Genomic DNA, 19,769 nt, shown 5'->3' on the forward strand with positions numbered 1-19,769 from the left:
TGGTCATTAATGAAAAAAAAAAACAATCCAATGTCACCTTTTATAATTACATTTTTGTATTTTCTTCAGATACACACTAAATGTCATTGTATTACAGGTTTATTTGTTTTACAGTCAGCTGAGCAGCAGCGCCCTCCAGTGGTACGAAGCAGAGTTTATAAAAAGCAACTTCATGATTTATTAAAAATAATGTTACATGTTGAAGCCACACTTTGTCCTTTCTAGTTTCTATTGCTGCTCTTGCTGCTCTCTGGATGTGAACATGCAGGGCTCTGTGTTTTGTTCCTCTGTTAATGGAGCAGATGTAATTGGCAAGATAGGATTGTGAGGCCTCAACCAGCTACTGCTGGGCATCGTCAGGTGGACTGGACTGGGCGGAGCTTCTGAGCTACACCTGATCATGTGCAGAAAACACCTGGAGAACTGAGAGAGAAGAAAGAAGGACAAGCCAGCAAAGTAAAGGTGAAACAGCCTCCATTTACACCATAATACAATAAGAAGTATGTTAATGTATGCTGTCAATGCACATCTGTACAGTATGACCAGTATGAATGTATAAATTAATAACTTATTTATTCCTAATTACCTTCACTAAATTATAATGGCAGCTAAGTTGGATCTCTGGTCTTAAACTGAAGCTTTGAGATCAATTTGCTGTAGTTTCTTTTGCTCTCAACATAAAATCTTCAATAAGGATGTATAGTTCACATTAATACTGTAAGATTGTTTGCAATAATAATGAATTGGTTGTTTAGTGTATGGAAATAGTGAAAGTGCTCATTTGATTTTTACCTGGTTGTTGAGCAGTACATATATGACAGGGTTGAGGACCGTACTGGCCTTTGCCAGCAAAGAGGGGATTAAACTGGCAGCGAGTGGCATCACGCCTGGTCGTCCAAAGGAGGCCAACATTGCCACAACTCCGTATGGCATCCAGCATAATAGGTAGCCAGTCACCATGGCGACCACCATCGCGAGGACACGGCCTTCCCTCCACTCGGCTAAAGACCGACTAAACCCAGTGGCCTGAGGACACATGAAGCAACACCCAGCTCTCAAACATAGAAGCACACTAAGAGGTCAAAGGTCAAGCTGTGAGCTCACCTGTCTCACCACTGATCTCACAGCCAGAAGGATCCTCCAGTAGCAGAAGAACATGAGCACCAGCGGCAGTAAAAGGCAGAAGATGAACAAACAGCTGATGTAGGAGCGAGCCACAGCTGTGCGTTGGTTCCACTGGACAGAGCAGGTGGTGCCAGGACCCTCTGGCCCGTAGCTGCACCAGAGGACAAGACATACAGTATGTTGTGACTTCATAGCCTTCATATTTGATTTTAAATTTGTTGTTTATACTTTATTGTAAATCAGCAACTAATCTAAAATCAGTGACTAATCTAATTACGAGTGAAGAAGTGTGTGAAGGTGACAGCACAGACCTGCTCCAGCCCAGCAATGGTGGCAGAGTCCAGACCAGTGAGTAGAGCCAGGAGGCTGCCACAGCGATTTTGGCCCTGCGGTACTGAGAGTGAGAGTCTGACTGAGCCCTGCAGAGCACCACAGAGTACCGATCAAAAGACAGCAGAGAGAGGGACACCAGAGACACTAGACCTAGCAGAAAGAGATGACAGAGTAAAAAACAACAGATTAACCATACAATAAACAATAATGAAAGTTAATTAGTACTAGTTACTACTATTATTAGTAAAATTTAGGTACTGTCTTGAAGCTATATAGCAAATATTTTATGGCTTACACTTCTCCAGGTTAGTGCAGGAAAAAGTCTGGCAACTGCAGACTAATATTATGGTATTAAACTCAATTGATAACATTTAAAAACGTTCCCTAAAATTGAGCCACATTGAACTTGACTTTTATCATTATGCTCTCTATCACTCACCGAACAGAGCGTTGGAGAAACCATACCACTGACAGCCATAGGATCCTGTCAGCCACCTGCCACGCACACTGGCTGCGAAGCTGAGGGTTGTCCCGAAGATACAGACAAGCATGTCACTGATGCTGATGTTGATGAGGAGCACGCTGGTTGGAGTTCGCAGCTCGGGGAAGCGTGAGAACACCACGAGCACCAGCAAGTTACAGAAGAAGCCCAGGACCAGGATAAAACCCAGAAAGACAGCCACCACAGTGTGACCTGCCCGGCTCAGCTCCCCAGCAGCAAGAGAGCGTGTGCTAAGGTTGCTGCTAAGCTGCAGGTGGGTCTCCATGGCAACCTGGTTATGAATGTATAATGTCTTAATCAGTCCTAATCAATCTTCATAAGAAAATAAAGAGTTGCACCACAAGATGTTTAAATACTCTGGAGGAGGGGATGGAGAGGGGAGGGGTTAAGCATTTTTCTTCTTTGTCTCACGTATCACACAGAAAAATGCATCCCTATTAATCATGGTATTTAAAGATACCCCTCAGTAAAATAAACAGCGGAAGACATGGAGAGAGATCGTAGGTGACTTATTCAGCAACAATACTTTATTTTATTCTGTTAAATCCTAATACTTTATACTAGACCACATGGGGACCTAAATACTGGAGCCAGCGTATCAATAATAGAAGCTTTGACTGACTCAGAGGATGAGCCAAGAACACACTCAGCCATGAGGCAAAAGGCAACAATCAGAGACATTTCCATACATTACGTAAAAATTTGGGTTAAAATTTTGGGATTTAGTTGTGGATTGGGGTGGTTTTCAAAAGAAAATTGGAGTTTTTCTTATTTCTGTTTGAGCCTACACAAACGTAGCATAATAGCCCCAGAATATCAGGTCACCATTGGCTCTTGTTTATTTACCTGTATCTCATATTTAGAAAAATAATTCCTATAACTGTAGTGGTACATTTTCATCAGATAATGAATAAATGCATGAATTCCCCTCTAAAAAACTAAATGAAGTTAAATTAAACGTATTTTGCATCCAGATATTTAACAAATTTAAATATATTTATCAATATTATATATATAAATATTTAAATATGAATTTCATTGTTTATAATTCACACTGAAACAACACTCCCTTTAGTCTATATCTGTTAGCAATACAGTGATGTTTATTTTTTACAGCTTTCATGTCTTGATTGAGTCTTTTCACAATTTTAGGCAGAAGCAATTTTGCAGTGTGGAGCTGTATTCTAAAACTCTACTAACAATCAAAGAACACATGCTTAAAAATGAAGTGTAATGCAGATGGAAGCTGAACAATCTTTTATAATTCCAACAATTGCAGTGTCACCTATCTTCATTCATTACTCTTTAGGGTATTAAGACAACTAATTTGGGCAGACTTCACTGAAATGAAGGGGAAACTGTATATTCAAGAATTTACTAGCATGTAGGGTGCATTTCTAATTACAGTGTAAACCAAATGATGAAAATAGTTTGACAAAAATCATTTTTTTTATTTGTCTACATTACAAAATAGCTCAAACAGTCCTCTTCTCCTTCCCAACACGGAGCTTTACCACAGCTTGCTGGTTTCTATGGAGATACAAGCTGTGCACTGTAAGCGTTTAGGCTTCCTCCTCATCACTTCCTGCTAGGCTGCTATCGGTAGAGTCCACTTCCTGTTCCTGTTGCTGTGAGGATTGTAGTTCTGCTTCTGGGTGCTGTTCTGGTTCTGTGGTGCCTGAGGGCTTGCTGGGTTCTGTGGCAGTGCTGCTCTCTGCTGGTTTGTTGTTCTCCTGTTGTTTATCACCTCCCTCCAAGAAAGTGGACCAACCTTTTAGTCGCTCCTCTCGCTCACGTGTCGTCTCTTCCACCTGCACAGACATGAAAGCTTGTAAGAATGCTTTTAACAGCATTTCAGTTGTTTTTCTGCTTCTATGTGACCTTAGAGAGCCTGACAATTTACCTGATAGTCTGTCAATCCATCCCAAATCAGAGCAGATAGTTGCCTTCCTCCAAACCAGCGTCCATTGAATGACTGAATACAGGCATCGGCTTGCTCAGGCTCCTTAAATGCAACTGATGCCACACCGTCTGGGTGCCTCTGCAGCACAGAAACAACCATGAGACTTAAATACTGCTGACAAAATCCAAACTGATCCACCAAATACTTTAGAAGCAAATTAAACTCACATCAAATATGATGACCTTCTTGACCTCACCAAACTTCTCACACTCTGTTCGCAGATCCTCGCGGTACTCATTCAGAATCAGGGGGTCTTCCTGTGATACCAACACAGAGTGGATAATAGTTAGAATAGACTGTGATTTTGTGTGTTGTGTCTGCATATATTGTCCTCACTTCACCTCAAAGTCACTTGGATGGAACATGTTCCTGATGATGACAACTTTTTCATGCCTCTTCCTCGCGTCTCCCTGCTTCTCTGGCCTCCAGTCTAACTGTCTACACAGACAAAGACACAGGCATGGACATTTTTGACAAATTCATCTGTTAGTATTCTACTGCTGTTTGGGGCAGAGTGAGAAAAGATTAACAAACAAAAGCATATATTTTACTTGTGCTGCTGCTGCATCCTCTTTCTATAATCTTTGCTTTTCTTCTTCTTCTTGCTGGCATCATACTGGCCCTTTAGCTCAAACCTTGCTGCTTCCACGTGGAGTCTATATCCTCGCACTTCTGACTCATCAATCAGACGCAGAGCCAAGGCTACAGACTCTTTCTGCGAAAAACACACATACACAAGTCACACAATGGAATAGTAACCAATACTTGCATTTTCAAAGATGTGTACTGTCATTTAAAATAAGACTAACCTTGAGATAACAGCAAAGGCCATCTCCTTTCAGATTCCCTTCTTTGTCCTTATAGAGTTTGACTTTGTACTCCTCAGTGATGGGGTCCCGCATCACAATACCACACTTGGACATCAACTCAACAAACTCCTCAGTGCTTACGTCAGGGGGCAGACCTAAGGCAATCAGGGTAGAATTCAACAGAACTGCTGTTCAATGGACAGCTGTCTCCTTGCCCGTGATTTGTTTTATTATTATTTTATTTTAACACATACTCACCTGACACATAGACGTTTGTATTTTTGCTGTCATCAATATCAAACCATCCTATGAAAGGGGAAAAAAGCAATTATTAAAAGCCATTTTTGTATGAACTTAAAATAGCAAAATCTATAAATTTGATATGCATGTGTATGGAGCTCTAAAATAAAAAACATTCCTCTGATATAAGTTTCTGTTTACTGCTGCATTAGCTGCTGTGGATGCCAGTTTACCTGGCTCTGCTTTCCTCTTTTCGCCTTTCTGCTTGGGTTCTTTGGCTGCTGTCTCCTGCTGGTCTGGGACCGGGTTTGCAGTGGGATCAACTGGTTTCTCTTTTTCTGGTGGCTTGTTCTCTGGTTTGTGAGCTGCTGGTTCAGAGCTCCTCGGTGCAGTGTTTTTTGCTTCAGAATCTCCCTCCTGAGTGAAGCCATAGTTGGCCTGGTAGGCTGCCATGAAGTCTTCTGTGATCTGGAGAAACAAAGCAAACCTGCTTAATATTAACAGATACTAACCAGTTTTGCCACAATGAAAATAAACATGCAAAAGATCAGAGAACCATTAAATGGTAATGATACACAGGCATTCACATAAAAACATGAACACCTAATTGCAACAAATATTACTTAGATAAGCTGAGATCAAACAAAAGTCCATACTCTTGGGAACCAGGCCTTCTTGTCATGGTCCCAGTCAAACACAGTCCCATCCTCTGGGTCAGTGTATGTATGTGGGTCAGAGCCATCGTCTTTTCTCTGCCCGTAAAGTTCCTGCATCCGCAGCTGCTCCATAAACTCCTTGTTACTGTCCGATTCACCACTCATCTGCAACAAGAATGTCAAATGTCAGCCTATTCAGATATAGGAGGTCATAAATTGTTAGAATGTACATCGTTGCAATATGTAACCTTTAATGTCTTGCATGGATCTATTATGATTTGGTTATTATCCATTTATTAACAGTCTGGAGGCAAGTAAAAACGTGTGTATGGTTAAACTCTCAGTGAAATCATACGTCATGTGTCAACCAGTTGTTTTAATCTATCACATTGTGCGACTGATTTAGACTGAAATCCACACTTTAGCTATCATGTCGGGACACATTAGGCTATGCCCGCCTTGCCTTGCGTGTTTTGGTTCAGTTAACGTCGGGAGAATTTGTTAAATTCTACACATTACACGTTATATTGCCAAATAATCTGATAGTTAATGCAAGCAATCATGGCTCGCTTTACCTTTGACAACGATCGTCCAGGCAAACTAAACAAAAGCTGGTGTGAAGGGAAGCAAAATCCAATCAAATTCAGACAAGGATTAACTCGGCCGTTGTGTTTTATATATTTCTATTTTTAAACGTACGGTATTCAATGCCTACTAACGTTTGGGTTTACCACCAGTCCACTACGGCAGTTGAATAGAGTACTTCCGGTGTCAGGTTCCAAGTGCGCATGCGTAACAAATTGGAAGGAGCACTCGATTTGTATCACAGCTTTTACCTTTTTCAACTCTGGTTACTAAAATTTGTACAACAAAGCGAACTCACCCCGCCTGCAGGTGCTCTAGTGAAAGAATCTCACACACGTCTTTAATATCAACAAGCGCCTACATTTAGCTAGCTTTCAATGCAGCTAGCGGATAAAGTAGCTAATATATTCACTCATGGCGGAGAGTAGCGGTAATGTGAACGTCACTCCGACCAATCTTCCTCCTGGAGACCCGCAGCTTATCGCTATGATTGTAGAGCATCTGAAGAACCGGGGGCTGTTTGACGAGTTCCGTCGGGACTGTCTGGCGGACGTTGATACGAAGGTACACAGCTAACGCTAACTTAGCTGCTCTTATAGTTTTAATTGTACCAAACCTTACACAAAGCCAACCATTACTTTTGCTTTACAGTTAGCTCATTTAGTCGCTTTTAGTTGCTTGTTAAATGCGGATAAAAGTAACCCTTTTGACTTCCACGCACATTTTAATGCGCTAATGTATGCTGCTTGTTATGTGATTGAGCTGACACGCTGTCCCTGTCGTTGCTGCCAGCCTGCCTATCAGAACCTGCGACAGAAAGTTGACAACTTTGTCACGTCGCATCTGAGCACACAGGACTGGAACCCATCCAACAACAAGAACCAGATGAGGAACGGACTGAGACAAAGTGTTGTTCAGTGAGTGCTTTCTTTGGCATATTGGCAGGTCGTGTAATCGTTGTATAATTATGTCAAATGAACTGTAGACAATTCATGAATTTAGAGCACTTTAGGATTTTTTTCTGAGTAGTACTGAATGATTTTTTAGTTTTGAATACTTTTCAGGTGATTTGAATAGTTTTCACAATCATGTTGTTTTGTTTGCTCTTGGTTTGGTTTGCTTCTTCGTTTAGATCCGGTATGCTTGAGTCTGGCGTGGACAGGATCATAACCCAGGTTGTGGATCCTAAGATGAACCACACTTTCCGACCACAAATAGAAAAGGCCATCCATGATTTCCTATCAGGGGACAGAAAAGAGGAGAGCAGCTCAAGTTTAAACTCTGCCCCATCTGAACAGACAGAAGCACAAGAGCCTCTGACAGGTTCTGGACCCAAAACCCCCTGAAGTCTGAAGTCGAAAATACTGACATGCAGCATGTGGTGAAGAGCAACCTGGGAATACAGTGAAGAATCTAAATGTCTCTCACTTGCTGCAGGCACACAAACTGATCTGTACTTGACTATGCATCATTTTGTAGGGCTGTTTTATCCTTTTCACAAGAGAAGCAGCAGACAGGAGAAGCATGTACAAGTGGACAGGGTTGTTTCCTGCATACTCTGAATGGATTAGTGTGTCATCGCTGGTCTATGCTGCACACAGCTAATACCGGATGAGTTCTACAGTGCTGAGTGGTGAACTGCCAGCATGCTGCACAGACTGCCTTTCAGATCAACATGGCATCACTTTTTTTGGTACTGGCTTTTCCTGCGTGTGATCAGACAGATTTGTATTTTTTTGTTTTGGACTATTGTTTTTTGTGTAATCGTGCTTAATGTGCTTATGGGCATTTTCCACTAATACCATGGTCACTGTTAATATTTTAAGAATCACTGGAACATGTAGAACATGCAGGGCCTGTTTCACTGGTAGAGATGAAGAGGTGCACACAGGAGCTACAGATTCCCCTCACTAAGATCATGTCAGTAAATTTTGTTCAGAAATAGAACTTTTATCACAACATATCAGATTTCTTTCTTTCTTTTTTTGGAGCTTGTAATTTGTCTGTAATATTGTTTGTACTTTAATGAAAAACGATTCACACCATGTCATTCTCTGTCTTCTTTCACAAATTTAAATGTTAAATGTTAAATTAATGGTTTCTCTTTTAAAGGAGATTTCAGCCTACTAACTGTGTTTTTGGAGAGCGTTTGTATCGCTGTACTGGCAATAGGAAACTTTGGGGTAAGGGTAAGAAGCCGAACCTAAAAAAGGACTACAACGGCATACGTCACATCCGGAAACGGAGTTGAAGCAAAGTTCAAAGTCATGGTTGAAGCAGCGAATAAACCAAAGAAAGTGTCCAGAAAGAGCGAGGAGTCCACACTTTTAATTCCACCCGGTCATTTATTTAGAACTTGTGGCAACCACACTGAACACGCAGTCAGAAAGGGGCAAAGCAATAAACCTGTTGCAGACATACGCAACAAAACAGACTACTGAGCATGCGCACCTATAGGTACCTCTCCTACCGTACCTGTGTTGGCATCCACAGAGCGCTAACACAAACATTTACTCGAATCATATTCGGAAATTATAGGTGATGTCTGAGAAGACGAAGAGAAGAAAAGGGGAGCTCGAACAAGGATTGATGTGGACCCGGCTTTCACTCACTGAGCCGAAAGACGAGGAGGACGACTGATGTGACCTAGCGACGAGTTGATTGCTAGCTGGAGGCTAACATGCTAGGTAGGTGCCGATAGTTCTGATGAAATGTTTGAGCACACAGCTCCAGCTTCGAGGGAGTTTGCCAGAGTTCTTGACTGCTAGTCAACAAATGTGCGTGTCGAAAAACATGTATGATTGTTGTGGTAAATAATAGCGTTCATCAGGCTGTAGGAGGACCTGCGAACATTCCTCCAAATCCTACATAGTCTTGCTTTAACGTGTTATCAGAGCTATTGATTCTTTACTTTAGGAAGTGTCAATATTTTTGTGCACAAATCTCATCTCGTTTCATTTTCTTTCCCCATCTTCTTTACTCCAGTGAGGAAGAGACATCTGTGCCTTATGTTGAAGGATGCATCAACTCCAAAGATGTATCATCTGTAGATAGCTTTGCCAGAGGAGCCATGAGCATCCATGTTCAGGTGTGTAAGACGTGAGGAAAGGAATCAATCTTAAAGATTAATATAAAGAGGAAGGAAGCAAAGGAAGGAACCTCAAAACCTTTGATGTTTATTTATTGTAAAATATACCACTGACCCTGCAGAGGTGTGCCCTGCTGTAAAAGGGCCTTAAAGCATTGTTAAGTAAAGTGAATCATAGCTAGACTGCAGATTGCCACTTCATGTTTTACTGGGATTCATAGATTGTTTGCAGTTTGCTTAAAGGATCAGCCTGAAGACAAAGAAACACAGTTAAAGGTAAATCCTGGCCATAACCTCGGCCAGACCTTTTTGTGTGAGTGTCTGAGTGTGTTTGTGTGTCACATCACAGCTTGCGAAACTTTATTGATTGGACTACTTGTTTTGGCAGGAGGGACATGTTAACATAAATATATAAGCTATGTTTGGACATATTTAACTCCTGTGGTCCTCCTCCCGTGCAGGTGCTGTCTCATGTTTTGTGTTAGATATTCTTTGAAGCCCAGAAAATTACAGATACTTTTTGAATGTGCTGAGACCTAAAAACTAATATAATAAGCACACAATTTAAACCTTATTTGATGTTTCTTTCCTGTTACACAACACAAAGAGAAGCATAACAGGCAGCTGATCATAAAGCCCCATGTTATGGTAACATCTAATCAAAGGCATTATCACAAAGCAGATACTTCGTCACAGACATGTATCATGTTGTTTACAACGTGATCATGTGAGTATGAGAAGATCCCGCATGTGTACTGTTTGAGTGTGTGTTTTTTGTTGAGGTGAAGGGTCATTGTGTGGGTGGTCATCAGGGATTGCGTGAGGGAAAAGGTGGGATGTTGTTTTGAAGCAGAATGAGCGGGAAGGATTGCGAAAAAAGAAAAAAAAAGTTTTCCACTCATCCAAACATTTGCTGTAAGTCATCCTCAAGTAGGCCCCAGCCTGGACACACACATAAACATATGCTGTCCCTCTACCTTGACTTCCCACAGCAACACACATTTGTTCTCAAACATGTTCACTGAAGGCGTCTCGGATGCAGGAAAGATAAACCAGAGCAGGGAGTGGAATAAGAGGTCAGAGGTATTTGTTTAGCATGTATGGAGACACTGATGTAAATGCATGAGGTGGACGACCTGTCCCTGTGTGGATGACAAGGGTCAGAGATCAAGGCCTTGGAGTCAAAACATGCAACCACAACAACAAGCCTGCATCATATAGTGAAATAAGTATATCAAAGGATGGCAGGATATTTAAGAATGTTGAACCCTTCAATCATATAAACTATAGCTGTTGGCTTGGTCCATTTGGTGTGCGGGTGATTAAACTAAAATAAAAAATAAAATTTAAGAAGTAGAAAGAATTTTTGATGCAAAAAGGAGTCATCAACATTTTGTAATGATTTCCAGGAAATGACTAAATTAATGTTGGCCCAAATACTGTAACACAAATCAAACAACACTGTCAAATTAGATTAAACAGGGTTTTTTTTTGCCTCAGTCTTAAATTCGGCCCATAAATTATGACCTTTTAATATTGTCCCTAATTTTATTCAGAAATAAGAGGAGAAATTAATGACTTGTAAATGGTCCATATTGTTTTGCACTCTAGACAAATATGGTGAGTAAGACAGTGTGATGAATAATAGATTTCCCTCAGGGATAAATAAATAAATAAATTCTGATTTTGATAAAAAAAAAATCTTTGTAAAACACACACACACACACACACACACACACACACACACACACACACACACACACACACACACTGCTCTCTCTCTTTCTCTCTCTCTCTTCCTCAGTCTGAGACGTTCCTCACTGCACGTCTTCTTCCTGCCAGGAAAGCAGCTGCGAACCCTCAAACACACACGCTGGCTGCTCTGTTAATTGAGTGTGGATGTGTTGAGTGGTTGACCTTTGCGTACCCCCGCAGACTCCAGAGGAACAGGAAGATTTTTTTTTCAAACGTTTGGGAGAGTTGATAAAAGTGATGGAATCATTCAGTTTCTCTCCTCTGGCCCATGTGTGCGATAGAAACCTGCATCAAACCACTGATCATAAAGTTTATTCAGAGTCGTAATTCTGCCACTGATGGTCCCTTTGTGTGTCTTAAAAGATAAACGCTCCCCTCCACGTGTGCTGCGTGTCCTCGTGTCTGCGCTGTGATTGGTGGAAAGCTCCGCTCCAGCCGTCGTGAGCGCGCATCTCTCCTGCAGCTGTATAAATTCCAGGTTTCATGCCGTGGTCGCGGTACACTGTGGGAAAACTCATCTGCAAGGTGACACTCCTGCCGGGCGAGCGTCTAACACAAACAAGAAGCAGACGGAGCTTGATTGAACCTGAGTATGCCGGTGAACCTGTCCGCTCCGATCCTCCTGCTGCTGGCCTGCCACCAGGTGCTTACTGTGGACCCCCTGGATGTCCAGGAGAAGCAAGTGAACCAGGTCAAAAGGCGGCTGTCCGTGCAGAGTACATGTGAGTGCAGTCAGATAGCAGAACCTTGGGATCGCACACTATATTAAATCCCTGTACAGGACCGGACAGTAGGAAAAAAAGGTTTTTGTCGTGTGCATGCAGGCTGTTTATTCACTTGGAGAAAGTCGTGCAGAGTTACATTTGCGTTTTTTATTCTGCTGGCGCCTTCTTGATGCCTCTGCAGCATTGACGCTCATTAATTTAATGCTCTCCAAGTTTATACCTGGCTGTCACTTTGCCCGTGCCGGCAGCGGATTGAGCCTCTCTGTTTGCCCTCCTGCCCTGTCGGTGGCTGTAATTCAATGCGCAGCTCCGGTGGCACATTCCCTCCAAGCGCATTCCCTCCGTATCAGAAGGGCGGTGCATGACGGCACCTCCGGCCCAACTGACCTGCAGGCAGGCTGCACAACGTCAATAGCAGGATGGTATAGACCTGCAACAGCATAACAAGTCTTCCAATGCTGCTTAATGATTAACTGAGACTTCTACTTAAAGAGGTGGTCTGCTTCACAGTCAAGCCACTCGAGGACGCTAAAAACAAGAAAAAAAAACCACACAAATATATTTATTCAAGATGTAAAATACATAAATGAGAATTACAAATGTAAATTGAGATGCTTTACTTTTTGAAAATTGGAAGCATCTAGCAGTGATGCAGTTTAAAGTCCAACCAGCTCCTCTGGCAGGAAGTTGCTGTGCTGATCCTGCTGTGTGATTGTGATGCTGCTGACCTCCACTGTGTCATTAGGTTGATGCATTTGCTTTTTTGTCTTCCACAGCTGAGATTCAGAGTTGCCTGGTGAGTTCAGGAGATGTCGGTTGTGGGATGTTTCAGTGTTTCAGCAACAACTCCTGCGACATCCAGGGGCTGCACCACATATGCCTCACTCTGCTGCACAACGCCGGCCGCTACGACTCACAGGTGAGCAGGGACCTCACTCTCAGAATCATTTTCATTTATTTCCTGCCTTTTTGGGCCCCTTTGGCACCGTGTGACTGACCATCTTAGGCCAGGGTTAGAGAAGACATATCTGGATACATGTTTTTAGTTCATTTAATCCCGTCAGTCATTAGAGTCATTTGTGAGGAATGTTTGTTGTATAAGGAGGAGTGTATAGGTATGCATGGTAGCACTGGTTGCAGAACAATCTGAGAGGGGAACTGAAATGAGAGAAGGAACAGCTTGTCCACTTTACTAGAATAGAAATGCATGAGAAAGTGATGCAAGTGTTGTGTGTCTCTAGGAGAGGAACAGTAGATGATGTTCTATAATGATCTGTGTGTGACTGCATCGGGTCATGCAGTACAATGAATATAACAGGATTCACTCATTACTGTTAAAAGTGCCACACTGGAATTTTGGACCATGTATTGACTGAAATGAAACGTCAGATGTCGGAGTCTAGCAGTGTGCACCATGTTTCTACAGAAACTCAAAACAGACAGACTGAATACATATTAGAGAGACTTTTTTTAAAAAAAAAAAGGTGCACAATATTTAAGTTCTGTTTGGGTGTATTCTCCTATCCTACCAGTAGGTGTCAACAAATTTCACACACTTATCCTTGAAGGATCTGATTTATCTCAATCTAATGTTTTCCACAGGATGTCCACAGTCAGTCTCATATATTCAGCGTACATTAAATTAAAATATGTTTCTCTTTTAACAAATTACAGGAGGGATTTTAAATTATGTAACAAGCAGGAAAGTGGAGAGTGATGTAATGAGAATGGAGAATATGGGAAATATACATAAGAAGGCAATGGTGAATAAAATCAGCATCGTGCAACAAAATGAATTCAAACCGGGTTCCTTCTCTTCTCAGGGTAAGTCATTTGTGAAGGACGCGTTGCGGTGCATGGCACTGGGACTGCGGCAACGCTTCAGCTGTGTGAGCCGACGGTGCTCAGCGGTAAAGGAGATGGTGTACTCACTGCAGAGAGAGTGCTACTCCAAACACCAGCTCTGCCTGGCGCTGCAGGACCACATAGACACCATGGGAAACCTGGTCCAGTTTCATCTGATGTTTCCTCCCGGGTAAGACAGGAACAAGTTTTTATACTATTCAACATGTTTTCTTTTAATTGGAGGTCTCAATAGGATTGGCTTACTTTTAGAATCTGCCTCAAGTGGCCATTAGAGGAACTGCAGTTTTTGGTATTTTCACATTGGCTTTATTTTTCAGGCTGCAGAAGTCACACTTGTTCTACACATTTGGTTGCAGTTTGAGTCCTCTCAGCTAGATGTGAATATGCTGTTTATGTATATTAGAGTAGAGTAGAATGCAGTCTCACTTTAAGTCTGTATTAAAAAATGATTTTATGAGAGGTATCATGTGCTGACGTCCTACTAGGCCATATGTGGAGCTGATAAACTTCTTGCTGAAATGCGGTGACGAGGTCAGGACCTGGATCAGTCGGCGCCTGCATGGGCAGTGCGAGCAACACTGGGGAGTCCTGTGCAGCAGCTTCGGCAGTGTCTGTCCAATCAGCCAACCAGATGCTCTGCAGCACATCACCACCACCACCTCTCCATCTCCATCACCAAGCATCATGCCCTGGCCTATCGTGACCCAGGGAACCCGGCAACAGCCAACCAGTGCAGCCGGACCAGAAGACACGAGCGGGAAGATTGACAACACAACCGAAGCTGGTCTTCCTGCGTCTGAGGATTCCAGCATTACTGCTGCGTAAACATACAGGCGAGTTAAACAGAGGTGCAGACAGGGTACACGCAGATACAAAGATCATGCACTTATTATAATAGCAGTAGAATGAGTTAAAGTAGTGGTAGTTTTATTAAGTGTGTTATTGCAGTTGAAACCAGTGCAGCATATGCTGTCTGTTGGGTGTTTGTGTTAATGTTTTTCTTAACATCTGACTTTGTGCAAGGATGAAAATCATTTATCTACCTCACTTCATCATCACAGTAAACCACAGTGTCCATCAGCAGCAAGAATGGATGCACACAAGTCAACTCTACAGGGAAATTGTAGCTCAAGTGCAGCTGATGTCAGAACTCTACCTATTTAAGTCTGTTTTTGTATTTATGAGGGTTATGTTGTGCAGTCTGCAGGGAGGGAAGCACTCTTGTTATAAATATGTATTTTATGTTTTCACATTTCAGACACCGGGATTCAGGAGATATTTTGTAACTTTTTATTTAAACAAATCTTAAAAACTCAGTTGTAAGCAATCTGAATGGACTTCAATTAAACTACAACGTTGTCACTCTACAGAGAGAAGTATGTTAATAAAGCATGTAAACAGTTTCTCACACACATTCACAGTGTTGCATTTGAGAAAGAGATAAGTCAGGTATGCTGACATGTGCACAAGATGTTCAAAACAAAGACCTTTGGTTCAACATTCATGCAGTACTGGCTTATAGTCCTACATATGATATTAAAATGAAATGAAGGCCTTATTAAGGTTACAAATTACAGGTTCAGTTTGCTTCACTATTGATTTAACTTTTCTGTAAATTCACACATTTATTTATTTTTACTAATTTATTCATTTTACATGTGCAAAAAAAGAGTTGAGAAACTAAGGGGCAAAGACATGTAAAAATGAATAAATTAGTTAAAATAGGACTTGGATATGAAACATTAAGGTAACTATATGAATGAATTAATGCCTGAATAGAATACTATACAGAATAGAAAAGTAAGTCACAAGTTAAACTAACCAGTTTTAGCAATCTCTCTCCTGAACATTCATACACACAGACACACTGATTAAGATTCAACAAAAGGAGTAAACAAAACAGGTTTTTGCAAACTGGCCTGTAAACCATAACCCCGAACTGCACATCCTGTTTTATAAACCCTTATACCATTCATACAAAGTGGACATCTCTATGTGCAACTGTCCTTTTGGCTAAATGAAGGGGAAGAGCCGTTTTTTAAGGATATAGAGGACGGTAGCGAGGAAGAGGGCCAGAGCCAGGAAGATGAGCAGCTTGTCTGTCAGTTCTCGTCGATTGTACTTAAGGATCAGCTTCCTTCCTAGATGGATTGTTCCGGTCATGCTTTTAAACTCCTCGTTGGTTTCCTGCACTGTCCTGGAGGAGGTGGCTGAGGAGAGGAAGAAGAGCGGTTAGGAAATGTTGATGGGAAAAGGATATATATATTTTTTTAACTTTTTTTTTTACCCAGTGTGCCGATGGTGTCCTCACTCTGCTTCACCTGTTCAGCCATCATCCTGCTGACTGACATCAGACTCTCTGTGATGTTGCTACTGGTTTCCACTAAATTCTCTTTTGTTGCCTTCCTGGAAATAAAAACACAAAATGCAGTAAGTTGACAAGTGATCAATCAGCTCAGCAAGTCAAAACTCACACAGAGCTCATCAGTGTGCTGCAGCACTGCACTAACCTCTGTCTGGTGCTCTGGTTTTCTCCACCACGGAGCAGCTCGTCCTTCTCCGTGTTGTCTATGGCCAATTTACAAGCCAGGTTGGCTTTCCTCCATGCAGTCTGGTTACTAGAATCCACAGAAAAGGGAAGCATTAACATCTTCCGTTTCTGGTGTCATTTTGACTTTTATATTTATTATTACTTTTTTATGCTGGTGACTATTTTTCAAGATATCAACTCAGTCCCTCCAAGATTTTTGCGGCCTAAAATGCCTGATTTTGTAGCAGCATTTTTAAAATATTACAATTAAAGTTGCTCTGTTTTTTATGAAAGAGAATTAGGACCACTGATCTCAGAATTCTACAAAAATACCTGCAGTGGCGAAGCTTTAAAACGGCATGACAATCAAATGACATAAATATCTTTGTTGTTTCTGTTCCATTTGTCATGTTTGGGCTGTGGGATTAAAAATATGGAGAACTGAAAGTGACACAAAATATGCCATTAACCTTTTCTTTCTGTATTTCATTAAATATGTCATGAATTAATTAAGATACCAATTAATTTTATGTAAAAATCATATATAATTATTTTACTATTTACTATTATATACTATATATCCCTAAACTTTGTTAGGGCTAATAATCTAATAATAGATTTCTAGGTCACATAAAACATTTTGTATTGTGTGTCAGTTCAGAAACCTTAGCATTTGCCGTCGCTGGCTCTCAGTCTCTGCTTGTATAGCCATTCGGTCTGATTCTCTGTCCTGCTCTTTGGCCATCTGTTCCAGATCCTGACAACAACAACAACACAGTCCTGGATTTAAATCAGAAAGATCTAAAAATAAAAAAAGCAACAAAGAGTGCATGGGGTCTGAGGCCTGACCTGTATTCTGAGCCTCAGCTTGTTGAACTTTTCCTTCACTTGAGAGTTGAGCTCCAAGAGAGCAGACTGAGGACCAGGACAATTCATGATGTCCTGCAAATAATGCACACAATAAAGACATAGTATATGATGTAAATTTCTGTGATCTTTGCAAAATGCTCATGTGCACTAAAACTTGATTTGAAAAAAATCGTGGATGAAATCAAAATCGCAATATTTGCCAGAAAAATCGCAATTCAATTTATTCTTAAAATCGTTCAGCCCTAATGTAGACTAATACCAGCATCATGTGTGAGTATAGCTTACACTCACAAACTAAAATGCATTTATTTCTGTTATTATTTCCACTAATTTTGAAAAGAGACCCAAAGCATTCTGCTAACGATCATTAGGTTAGTGTATAAATTCATATAAATATAAAACAAAACTATCCCGATAAGTTTGGATGTTAAGGTTGCAATTTTGCAAAAAAAACACTTTTTCTTGCAAAAAAGTTCTCTGAAATTAAAAAGTTGTAAATCTAGAGAGACGTTGCTCGCTGCCATGTTCGCCATTGAGGAACTTATCAAGTTATACTTTTCAGCTGGGTTTATCAATGAGGAGCCACTTGTTACTTCAGCCCAGATTTATAATGTCATCCTCAGCATCCGGACTTTGAAAAAACACTGCAAGAAACTGGGTTTTTTCGGAGAGAGAAATCATACTATTTTAGAATAAGTGATAGCATTTCTTCATCAGGAGCTGCGACAGACTGGACTATTGTCAGAGAAGGACCTAACGTTCACATTTTACTACAATTAGGCTTTGAACTTTCTTTAAATACTTCAAATCACTTATTTAAATTGTTGTTGATCGACAGCTTACGGTAGAGACAGTCAAAAGGATCAGAACACCTGTCAAAGTTTATTTTCTGTCTCTTTGGTGTCGCTAAGCTAACGTTGGCTTCACTTTAAGACTTTAAGTCCAAGTTAAGACTGAATTTTAGCAACATGAGCTACAAAAACAATAGGTACACACACGATGTGTTTCTAGCTCTTACCTGAATGAGAGCTTTGATTTCTAGATCATATTTTATGATTTCTTGTGCGCAAATTCGGACATGTACATCCGTAGAAGACGCCATTAATGTTTTTGTACGGCAAGCTGGAGGACCAAAAACAAGAGAGCGCCTTTTCTTTTTGGTCCTCCAGCTTGCCGTAAATGCGACTTCAGTCCACGTTTTTAAATCGAGCAGCCTACTTAAATTTAACAAATTAATAATGTCCCTAATTTTTTTTTTTTTTAAAAAACAAACTATTCGACCAGTAATATCGAAAAATGTAATAATGTTTTGTTGTTATCGTCGTGTACGGCAAGCCGGAGGCTCAAATTAGCGTGCAGTATGAAGTGCACTAGAGTGCACTAAAGTGTCATCTAGAGTGCAAAAAAAGTTTAGAGGATGTTGGTTTTCTTTAGAAATGAGTTCTGGCAGACATCCTATCTGAGTTTAAACACAACACAGCAAAGATGTGTTTAGTAACAGAAACACTGAATAATCAGCAGTTCATCTGATTCTCTTTTTTTTATGAGACAAAAAAGTCACATGTTCATTTACAGAATAAAAACTCACTAGTAACCAACAATTAAATAAATCAGAATCAATCAAATATACAGCAGTCAGAATGGGGTGCTAATGGTTTTATTATTTTGATATTAAAATCAATAAACATAATCAGACTAATGTGGTTACAAGCAGATCTGTTTTACCAACTCCTGGCTGATACAACAGAGGAAGAATGATTTTTTTAAAAAAAGAAAGAAAACAAAAAAATAAAAGAGAAGAAATCAAAACAAAAAACAGAAAAAAAACAAAATAAAAAGAGGCACAATAACACAACAGAGATTCAGGGCAGGTGTCCGCAGGATGTTGAGCAGCTGAAACTGACAAAAAAAACAAAAAACAAAACAAAGAACCCTGTCAGAAGCTCTGAAATAGAATGGGCTGTTACAGTACAAACCAAAATGAAAAAAAAAACATTCTTTTACATTTCCATGCTTGTGCATAAAGCCACCCACTGTGCCTCCAAGAAAAACAAAAAATACAATGGAAATCAAAAAAAGTTAGTCAAAATAAAAGTATAAACCCAGCACAACATTTATTACACAACATAAATATAACAACTGTCAAGATATTGTATTTGAACAGGCATATATGTGAACTACAAATATAGACGTCGTTGCTAAAGAGAGGATCAAGTTAGTTTCAGCAGGATACACTTTCTGCAGGTTTTGCTTCTTTATGAAAATGTAATCACCAAGAGATCTATTGTAGAGCACTTAGCAATGAAGTACAGCCTTCCTACTGAGACTGGGGAGAGAGGAACACACACAGGACTAACTACAGAAAGATCCCATGCTGTTGATCTAGTCAAATAAGTACCATACAAGACCAGAAGCATCATAACAACGGCATGTAGCTGTGGAGCTCAGGATGACCGATAACCTCCCACATCTTCTACATGTTTGGACTTGTATGGGGTTCCTATAAAATTGTCTTACTCTTTGTTGTTATTATTGAAATCAAAAGAGAGAAAAGAAACAGATGCTTAAAGATTTTTCTTTTTTTTTCTTAAATGTCTCTTGCTTCATGCATTTTGGCAAGTCTGGAAGGAGATGTAAATCATTGCAGTGTTGGATGAGGATTTGAACGTGTGTAGATATAGAAAGAGGGTTTTTTTTGTATTTATTGTCGAGAGTTGAGTTG

General features: G+C 40.6%; 4 protein-coding genes across 9 annotated transcripts; 1 reads left to right on the forward strand and 3 right to left on the reverse strand.

Moving 5' to 3' along the window:
* Positions 1–228: 228 nt before the first annotated feature.
* LOC114446407 (pinopsin-like) lies at positions 229–2,225 on the reverse strand. Its single transcript, XM_028422044.1, has 5 exons — positions 1,898–2,225; positions 1,437–1,608; positions 1,105–1,276; positions 793–1,026; positions 229–423 (listed from the first exon to the last, which is right to left on the reverse strand). The coding sequence occupies exons 1-5, from the start codon at positions 2,223–2,225 to the stop codon at positions 229–231; spliced, it is 1,101 nt and encodes a 366-aa protein (XP_028277845.1).
* An 828-nt stretch (positions 2,226–3,053) lies between these two features.
* Positions 3,054–6,953, reverse strand: htatsf1 (HIV-1 Tat specific factor 1). Of its 6 annotated transcripts, none has more exons than XM_028421028.1 (11): positions 6,328–6,436; positions 6,204–6,239; positions 5,629–5,793; positions 5,206–5,440; positions 4,991–5,038; positions 4,733–4,887; positions 4,475–4,638; positions 4,265–4,361; positions 4,091–4,180; positions 3,864–4,001; positions 3,054–3,771 (listed from the first exon to the last, which is right to left on the reverse strand). In XM_028421028.1, the coding sequence occupies exons 3-11, from the start codon at positions 5,791–5,793 to the stop codon at positions 3,523–3,525; spliced, it is 1,341 nt and encodes a 446-aa protein (XP_028276829.1). In that variant the 5' UTR covers positions 6,204–6,239; positions 6,328–6,436; the 3' UTR covers positions 3,054–3,522. The 6 variants fall into 6 exon arrangements, with proteins under 6 accessions (XP_028276829.1, XP_028276830.1, XP_028276834.1 ...); XM_028421029.1 differs by having other exon boundaries at positions 6,348–6,407; XM_028421033.1 differs by lacking the exons at positions 6,204–6,239; positions 6,328–6,436 and adding an exon at positions 6,935–6,953.
* On the forward strand, positions 6,605–15,014 carry bod1 (biorientation of chromosomes in cell division 1). Its single transcript, XM_028422170.1, has 7 exons — positions 6,605–6,777; positions 7,006–7,130; positions 7,346–7,556; positions 11,637–11,778; positions 12,558–12,700; positions 13,605–13,816; positions 14,133–15,014. Exons 1-7 carry the CDS (start codon positions 6,628–6,630, stop codon positions 14,470–14,472), a joined length of 1,323 nt encoding a protein of 440 aa, XP_028277971.1. The 5' UTR covers positions 6,605–6,627; the 3' UTR covers positions 14,473–15,014.
* On the reverse strand, positions 14,924–18,179 carry bnip1b (BCL2 interacting protein 1b). Its single transcript, XM_028421034.1, has 6 exons — positions 18,066–18,179; positions 17,027–17,119; positions 16,843–16,934; positions 16,158–16,265; positions 15,935–16,053; positions 14,924–15,857 (listed from the first exon to the last, which is right to left on the reverse strand). The coding sequence occupies exons 1-6, from the start codon at positions 18,147–18,149 to the stop codon at positions 15,661–15,663; spliced, it is 693 nt and encodes a 230-aa protein (XP_028276835.1). The 5' UTR covers positions 18,150–18,179; the 3' UTR covers positions 14,924–15,660.
* Positions 18,180–19,769: the final 1,590 nt, after the last annotated feature.

Source organism: Parambassis ranga, chromosome 14 (genome assembly GCF_900634625.1).
Source record: "Parambassis ranga chromosome 14, fParRan2.1, whole genome shotgun sequence".
Lineage (NCBI taxonomy): Eukaryota > Metazoa > Chordata > Actinopteri > Ambassidae > Parambassis > Parambassis ranga.

Excerpts from the sequence above, each read along its gene's own strand:
- LOC114446407 (XM_028422044.1), bottom strand. The coding sequence starts at position 2,225 with ATGGAGACCCACCTGCAGCTTAGCAGCAACCTTAGCACACGCTCTCTT. Across the intron at positions 1,277-1,436 it reads CCATTGCTGGGCTGGAGCAG|CTACGGGCCAGAGGGTCCTG; the intron begins GTCTGTGCTGTC and ends CCTCTGGTGCAG. Across the intron at positions 424-792 it reads ATGTACTGCTCAACAACCAG|TTCTCCAGGTGTTTTCTGCA; the intron begins GTAAAAATCAAA and ends CTTCTCTCTCAG.
- htatsf1 (XM_028421033.1), bottom strand. The coding sequence starts at position 5,793 with ATGAGTGGTGAATCGGACAGTAACAAGGAGTTTATGGAGCAGCTGCGG. Across the intron at positions 5,039-5,205 it reads AAAGAGGAAAGCAGAGCCAG|GATGGTTTGATATTGATGAC; the intron begins GTAAACTGGCAT and ends CCCCTTTCATAG. Across the intron at positions 4,362-4,474 it reads AGGATGCAGCAGCAGCACAA|ACAGTTAGACTGGAGGCCAG; the intron begins GTAAAATATATG and ends TTGTCTGTGTAG.
- bnip1b (XM_028421034.1), bottom strand. The coding sequence starts at position 18,149 with ATGGCGTCTTCTACGGATGTACATGTCCGAATTTGCGCACAAGAAATC. Across the intron at positions 16,266-16,842 it reads CAGCGACGGCAAATGCTAAG|TAACCAGACTGCATGGAGGA; the intron begins GTTTCTGAACTG and ends TGTGGATTCTAG. Across the intron at positions 15,858-15,934 it reads GGACACCATCGGCACACTGG|CCACCTCCTCCAGGACAGTG; the intron begins GTAAAAAAAAAA and ends TCCTCTCCTCAG.
- bod1 (XM_028422170.1), top strand. The coding sequence starts at position 6,628 with ATGGCGGAGAGTAGCGGTAATGTGAACGTCACTCCGACCAATCTTCCT. Across the intron at positions 7,131-7,345 it reads CTGAGACAAAGTGTTGTTCA|ATCCGGTATGCTTGAGTCTG; the intron begins GTGAGTGCTTTC and ends TTCTTCGTTTAG. Across the intron at positions 13,817-14,132 it reads CATCTGATGTTTCCTCCCGG|GCCATATGTGGAGCTGATAA; the intron begins GTAAGACAGGAA and ends ACGTCCTACTAG.